General features: G+C 37.7%; 1 protein-coding gene across 1 annotated transcript; it reads right to left on the reverse strand.

Moving 5' to 3' along the window:
• Positions 1-1,001: 1,001 nt before the first annotated feature.
• LOC106059964 (uncharacterized) lies at positions 1,002-4,903 on the reverse strand. The gene is made up of 2 exons (XM_056022106.1): positions 4,680-4,903; positions 1,002-3,978 (listed from the first exon to the last, which is right to left on the reverse strand). The coding sequence occupies exons 1-2, from the start codon at positions 4,693-4,695 to the stop codon at positions 2,090-2,092; spliced, it is 1,905 nt and encodes a 634-aa protein (XP_055878081.1). The 5' UTR covers positions 4,696-4,903; the 3' UTR covers positions 1,002-2,089.
• Positions 4,904-8,313: the final 3,410 nt, after the last annotated feature.

An 8,313-nucleotide genomic window follows, 5' to 3' on the forward strand; every position in this document is an offset into this window, starting at 1 on the left:
TTATAATTTCTGCTAATGATTGCATTTGGCATTAAAGAATAGGAGTGGGGCGACTCGATATAAGAATTTAATTTTATAGCATGTATAAATTATATTAGTGACAGATTTTTTTTTAATTTTGTAATTTCTTAACTATAATACAAAAAGAAAAAGTATTGTTTGTCCCATGGGGGAAAGGTGATTGCATGTATCGCCCCTCCCAGCTGGTACAATCTTTTGTCATTTATTATTTACTAATGATAAAATTTGAGATTAGAGTGTGGTGCGATATAATATACAATGGGTTCACGTAGTTTATATTATATACATACTCAACTAATTTTGTTCACATACAATGAAATCTCCATAAAAATAGGACCGCTCCCCCCCCCACTCAGAGGGCTAGAGTGGGGAGGGCAGTACATGCAATCGCCCCCCCCCCCCACTCCACGAATCGGCAAAAATACCTGAAGGAGAGCGACATAATATAAAATTTATATATTAATTCAACTAATTTTGTTCACAAACTATGATTTCTCCGAAAAGTAGGACCGCCCCCCCTCAAAGGTTTTAGGTGGGAAGGGCAGTAGAGGTATTTGATCCCCACCCCATCGGCTAAAAGGGGAACGACATAATATAAAGATCGGTTAAAATTACAATAACAAGTTTTAATCATATAGATATTTGATTCTGTTAGCAAGCTGTGATTTCTACATATAAATTGGACCGCCCCCCCACTCGAAAGTTTATGGGGGGGGCGGAATTGATGTCATCGCCCCCTCCCGACCCCACCATGTCGACCAACATACTAGAAGGGGGGGCGAAATAATCTAAAAATAGGTTTAAATATAAATAATTAGTATATATTATTAAAATAAGTAATAAATTCGTATATAAATTGTGTGAATTGTATACTAAAATTCATCCGCCCCCCCCGATCGCCCCTACCGCCCCCCCCCTGGATCCCCCTGGATAAGATTATTAAAATCAACGAACTTGAATTATTTCGATCTAGAATTTTCGAAACATTATTTCAATGCAAACTAACAGGAAACAGCTTTATTTAATAGATGTGCGTGAGGTACTAGAGGTATGATCAGATGTACTAGAGTTATAAACTAAAAACTGTGGGAAGCGTGGTCGAGAGGCTAAGAGCGATTGAACTTGGTTTGTCATGGCTACCAGGTTCGACACCCGACTCGGGCAGAGTTGCGTTTACTGAGCGCCTATAGGCACCACGGAAAACCAACTCCTAAATACTCCCCCCCCCCCACTGGTCCACAAATGAGATTGGGCCAAAGCTATAATAATAATAATAATAATGTATATATATGTGAAGAACTCTGGCAGAGACAAAAATGCTTAGCTGTTGTTTCCGGCTAAGTAAATGGAATAAGAAGAACTCAAGATATGCTACAATCGCCTGAGTTGTAGAAATGGTCATTGCCAGTGTGGTCAGAAGGTGAGAATTAATGTAGGTTGTCTGGCCAGGAAGAAGTCTTGTTAGGAAACTGGAAAGGGTCGTTCCTGATAGTGGGAAACATTCCAGTTAGCTCATGTAAATTATCATTCTGAAGCTAGAGAGTACCGCTTACTGTGAACCCGTGCTAGTGGAGATAGTGAACCCTGTAGAAATATTAAGACACAGGCGGCAACAGTGAACCTCGTATGTTAGTAGAAGGCAGTGGAAGCGACAGTGAACCCTGCATGTCAGAGCTAAATTAACTCATGGCCAACATCATTTATTTGCATTGAGTTCGTCTAACATAATTATAATTTATCCCATAAAATAAACATCCCTCATCTCTTCACCTTTTTTCTTCGTTGACTGTTTTCCTAGATTCGTTTGGTATAAATATAGTTTTTAAACTTAGCACATTTTTGTTAAATTTGAAAATGGAGTGCTTACAGCTATTCCCAAGAAGGCTGTTAAATATTTTTTTTAAAGATAAACAACGAAAATATAGATAAGATATACGACTAGAGTACCGCAATGTATATTTCATTAATACGGTAAATGTCTTAAATAAATGCTTGGTTTATTGTTCCATTATAAACTGTTTGGTTTGTCCAATTCCAATAAGACTTTCCTGCCATCCTCTCAATGGGCTTACTTCACAAAGCGACATCTGATGACTGACCAAATGGCTGCCCTGTACTTTACACTGTATCCTGCGTATACGAAAATATTGGCTAGAGAGTTGAGAGAGGCCAATGTGGTAGACAGCTTGTAGAGCCAGATCGGAATATCCACTAGCCCATGGCAGATAAAGATGACCGTAGTGGGCAGCATACACACGATGAAGATGATCTGTGTCACAAATATTATGTTGATGGCATGGCGGCTATTCTTGGACATTTCTTTGGCTAGAGCTTTGCGGGCAATATTAGGCTCGGAACGAACCCGGTAAAGACTTGAAATCGATAGAGTGGAGTGACTGGAATGTATGAGGTCAGGGTTCAATCCTAGGAGTTGTTTTTCTTTGGCATTAACCCCAATGTTATTAAGATATCGTAATCCTTGTGATGAGTAAGACTTGTATAACTTTGTGTCATGTCCAAGGGTGCTTAACTCTGTTTGGGCTACTTTCAGTATGGCTTTGTGGACATCGTATTTACATCTTTTACACCTGGAGTGTTTTTGGACGTTTCCCAGTGAACTTTGTAAACACGAGTTAGATGGAGCACATTTTCTACCACTTAATACCTCTCTCTTGTCTACGGATACAGGTGACGGTATGGGCTCAGAGAAAGCATGTGTGAGATTGTTACAAGATGTGTCGGACCTGGTGAGAGTCAAGTTTCTGAGGGGTAGAAAACATTCGTCTGATTCCTTTTTGTGTAGAGTTGGATCCAAGAGAGAATACATATTATAATTAGAACGCACGTGATGCATGTTACTGGAAGAGTTCAGGTCAGGAAAAGGCAATGATGAATAACTCGGAGATAGCACAGCCTGCGTTAAATGTGCACGCTTTAGAACATTGGTTATCAAAAATGTCTTTTCAAATAAATTTGGTAAAGAGATAAATGGCTTTCCCAGAAATCGCTTGTCAGCAGCTAACTTTATTCCAGAATTATAATGAAATTCCAGAACGGGACACTTGCCCAATCTCACATCATTCTCATTTAGTACAAACAGATGTTTCATAGACTTGTATTTGTGTGTTTGTCTTGATTCAGGAAATGATTCTTTATTATTTTTATCCAGATGAAAATCTAGTTGTAACTTTTTTTGGCTATTCGGAATTGAAAATTTTGATTGTAAAAGCTTTTGTCGACAGTAACAGTTATTGATGTCAGCTGGACATCCCTTAAAATACTGCTCCACATTTGAATGTTTTTCGGTAGGGTCTAATAGAAACCTACTTATTTCAGACTCGGTTAATGACTTTTTAACATTTGTGTGGTAAACTTGTTTTTCTGCTGAAATATTTGGCCATTCTATTTTATCTATAGATGTCTCAATTTTAACAGAATAAGAACTGGCGTTTAGAAAACGCTCCTGCTTGATGTTGTATGTTTTATCTATTGTGTTTACTTCTAGTATGCGTTTTGCGTTTGAAAGCGTCGGGTAGCTTTTATTAAAAGCTATTGACGGAGATAGGCATAACAAACATGGAAGGTCAGGAAGTGAAGAAGTGGACAGACTCTTTCTAACAAATCCACTGTGCCCAGGTAGAGATCTATTTAGTTTTAAATCTTCGTTACTCCTAGTTCTGGGGTGTGTCTTTGCAGGATGACATTGATGGACATTTTGAAGATCTCTTTTAAACAGGTTGCGAGATCTCTCAAGAGCTCGTACTGCCTTCAGTTTGACACTGCGATGGTGCAGTGCTGAAAGGTGTTTACTAAACGGTTTCAATCTTTTGCTGTGATTGTGTTTCTTAGAGCGATTTGCCAGTACCAGAGAAGACTTCACATCAATGGTAGCCAGAACCTTGTATGTTGGTTGTTGAGGAATAATATCTGACTTTTTGATTCGTTTCTTCTTTAAACCTGCAAAAACACATCTTTGTTAACATAAATCATAATCTGATTCATATTGATAAAGTAAAGCTTTTATTCTTTATACAATATCTTAAAGTAATATTTTACTGTAGAATTTGTTATCTTTTTAGAATTAGATATATAAAGTTCTCCTTTCAGACATTGAGATCTATGAGGCAGATGATGTAAAGGTAATCTGTTTATATGGCCTACGGTTAACGAGTGTGTCATGTGGCCAGCACAACGACCAACCGATTTTACTTTTCCTCAACTAATGTTAGGTAACCATTAGAGCTGGATGGACTCAGAGGCACCCAAAGACCCCGAAATAAAAAATCCCAGTCTTCACCAGGATTCGAATCTGGGAAACCCAGTTTTGAAGCCAAGCGCTCTACCGCTTAACCACCATGACTCCAGACAGCATATGCAATACATCAAGAATTGCTAGGAAATGTGCTACATAAAAGCACGGTCAACTACTTCGAATAACTATACAAGCTATACTTCCATCGTGGAGCAGCTATTTTTATTTATGACTTCCTTAAGTCGCGAAATGATCACGTCCTGGAAATGAGAAGAATGCCTGGGCACTAGCTGTGGTTGAAACATGTTGCCTACGCATCAGTTCTTCCTTCTCCACACAACCACTCAGACATTTCCACGAAGTTACGAGTTGATTGGAGGTATGGACAAAAAGAATGTTTACTTACTTGCGATGGACGGCATGAAATTCTGCTTGCTTTCAAGGAACACAAGAGCAATTTTGATGTAGCAGATGACGCTCAGGGCGATGAAGGCGATGATGAGGAATGGGGTGACGTAACGAATGTACCAAACTTCCGCCTAAAGAGATACAATCACTGGATATAGATCGGACTTCTTTGACCGCTGAAGCTTTATAAACATTTGAGATTTGCTCCTTCTTTCAGGTGCGGACTGGCTATAAGGCGTTCGGGCAAACACCCGGTGGGCCGAGACCCAAAATGGGCCGCTAGGACCACAGTAATCATCTTCTTTTTTTAAATCACGTCTGTTTTATAAGATAAGGGCTGCATGGATGTTACTAAGACATGTATTAGATTGTTAAAGGTTTTTATAGTACTCTCTAATAAAAGGACCCCCTGAGCGACGTGTTTATATTCACTGTAAGCATGTGTACACATATCGATACTTTATGAAACTCATTATAATGTTTTTGTGTCTGTTCTAGTTTCTTAATGTTTTCTTGAGTTGAGGGGTCCCAACCAGAGGATGCATATTCTATTATTGGCCTAACCAAGGTTAAATAACATTTTAGTTTTATGTTCTTATTTGATTTATAGAAATTTCTTCTAATAAACCCTAATGCTTTGTTTTGATTTTTTGTTAGTTTCATCAATATGGGGATTCCATGACAGTTTTTCATTCAAGGAAGAATCTCGGATTGCAGATGCCATACACAACAGTAGTAGAAAGAAGGGTGAACATGCAATGGCGCCTGGTGATTACATATGTCCAACCTGTGACCGAAGCTGTGTATCAAGGATTGGCTTCCTTAGTCACACAAGTAGTTGCAAAGGGAAAACATAGTCTCACGAGAAGTAAAACATGCCACACATAAAAAGGTTTAAAGATTTATGGCGTGGCTGTGGACATTTCTGAGTTGAACTGCAAGCCACCGGATATGTGTCACCGACGTTCACAAGCTAATGAAGCTAATATGTCAAAACAGTTTGATCTATGTCTTTGAACTATTGATCTGAAAACTAATTCTTACAACGAAATAGGTTTGCTTTTCTCTATGTCAAGTGCACGATCGCATTTACAAATTCTCGCGATTTTCTAATTTTTACTTTATTTTTATTGAGTCTACATTTCCGACAATCCTGAATTAAAAAGGTTATTATGATTTTTTTAAGGGATTTCGGAAATATTGTTAATTCCCACCTGTGGCGGAAAACAAAAGTAGCTTGTTGGTGTATCTGGTGGAAAAACTATCAGAAGTGTTGAATAGCTATGTACTTTACGAGCTATACGATACTTTATGTACATTTTATGAGTTCAAATAATCAATTTATAAGCTTCTTCGCCTTTATCATTAAGTAATTTGTGTTATTTAGTTGGCAAACATGTCCATCGTTACTTCACATTTTAGGCTCTGTTTACTTATGTCTTCGCTGGAGGTGGCAAAATATGAAGGTCGCAGGTGCGACTGAATAGCCACGTGAAATACTGTACTCCTTGTAATGGGGTGTGTGTGTTTCTATGGTGACGGTGGAAAGAGGGTAGCGACTGGTTGTGAATGATGCAAGATAAGAGGCATTGTCCTCAACGGTCTTAGATAAGTAAGACCACTCCTGATTGCCAGAGTGAAAAGACGTTTTTAAAGTGAGCTAGATTTTGTTAAAAATACCATTTTTATATTCAAACTCAAGTCTGCTACATCTATTTCATTTAATTAATCACAAGTTGATTTTTTCTATATTGTAATAAAAGTTTTATATAATATTGTTCACAAAGAAGTTATTTAAGTTATTTCAAGTTTTATGAAGCCTATTTCACTTTTAGACCTTGCTATCTATGTAGCAGATGATGTTTCTGTGGCCTACGTTAACGAGGGTGTCACGTGGCCAGCACAACGACCAACCACCTTTACTTTTCCCCAACTAATGACATGTACCCGTTAGAGCAGCGGTTCTCAACCTTTTAAACCCCTTTTTACAATCCTCCACTCTGTCCCGACCCCCCCACACACACACACAGCAATAGAAGAGTAGACAATACTAATCCATATTTTCGATGGTCTTAGGCAGCCCCTGGCAAATGGTAAATCAACCCCCAGGGGGGTCGCGACCCACAGGTTGAGAGCCCCTGCGTTAGAGCTTGATGGACTCAGAGCTCAGAGGTGCCTTAAAGATCTCGAAAGTAAAAATCCAAGTCTTCACCAGGATTCGAACCCGGGACTCCACAGCGCCCCCCCCCCAAAGATTTATAAGCTAAAATATAATACCCCTACAACGGTTTAGTTGTCAGCCATCAGTTTGGTGCTAGAAGTCAACGACCGTCCACAACACTCACCATTCATCTACTACTTACGAAATTTAGATTTTAACTAGATCTATATCCAAAGTCTAAGTGAAAACAAAACCTGACAAGTAAGGGCGTGACAGAGATAACAATGAACATGCCTGTCATGAAAATAAGTGTGCAAGGCCATTTTGAATTTAAAATTATTTATTCTTTCATTGGTTGAATGTTTGCATCACAAGGTCTTGACGGTATATTTGTTGACGGGATTTCCGTAAGCTCTAAAAATAACATATAAGGAGTGGTTGGAAATTCCAAGCGCGCGAGAGAAACTTTGAACGACTATAGTAAATTTGTTTTAAATTACATTATATTGTACACTGTGTATATTATAAAAGTTAATCGTAGTTACAGAATAAAAGTTTTGTGTTATTGACACTACAGGATCTCAGTTATGAAGTTCATAAAGAGAGAGAACTGTACAAAATTGAAACATTAGAAACGCATTGTCTAATCGACACTACCTCCTCGTAACTCTAAATATATCGTCACGTCTAGCTCAAACAGATATCTTCACAATGCTAATATATAATACTTAATTACCATTCCTCACTGGATTGCTTGATTACAAGGTTACAACAACATTTTGTTTGGAAACACAAACTTCAAAATCGGCCCCCAAAGTGATCCACCTAGGCAGGTAAAAAGACAGGTTTCAATATTTTCAGAAAGAATATCAGAATGTAATTCTATCAATGACTAATGCCAGAGAAGAATGGAGAAAGAAGTTTGGTAGATCTTGTGTGGTGCCCCAACGGTCCAGCAGACAAAGGGATAGATGAAAGTGAAGGTGAAGTTCGATGTGGACCTGGCCTAACTGGTGTCATTTAATGATTATCTAATTGATCTCATTGTTTTGTAAAGGGTAAATCTTTTATTCAAAGACTCAAAAAAAAAATTGCGTAAAAAAACAAAACAAAATCATTTAGATATGTATTCCGTTGTGCCCAGTTTGCACTGCAATTTGCATTATGGAATACTATAAATTAGTTATTGTTTTAAATTATGTTTCACTTTTATGCATACTAAATAGATTTTTTTCACTTTAAAAAAAAACATGTAAACATTTTTTTTGTTTTTGGCAAATTAAGTAGTTCATATGACGGAACTTATTTAACTTAGCAATACAATTGTAAAAAAAATATTAGTTTACAAAAAATCTAAAACCGTTTGCATAAATGTGTTGAAAATATGGTAAATAGTAATCTCCATTAGTAAACAGCCTCCCGTGTTAATTACTATTAATAGTAAATAGGTGTAAAAATGGTGTATTTTTAG

This window comes from Biomphalaria glabrata, chromosome 2 (genome assembly GCF_947242115.1).
Source record: "Biomphalaria glabrata chromosome 2, xgBioGlab47.1, whole genome shotgun sequence".
NCBI classification, from domain to species: Eukaryota; Metazoa; Mollusca; class Gastropoda; family Planorbidae; genus Biomphalaria; species Biomphalaria glabrata.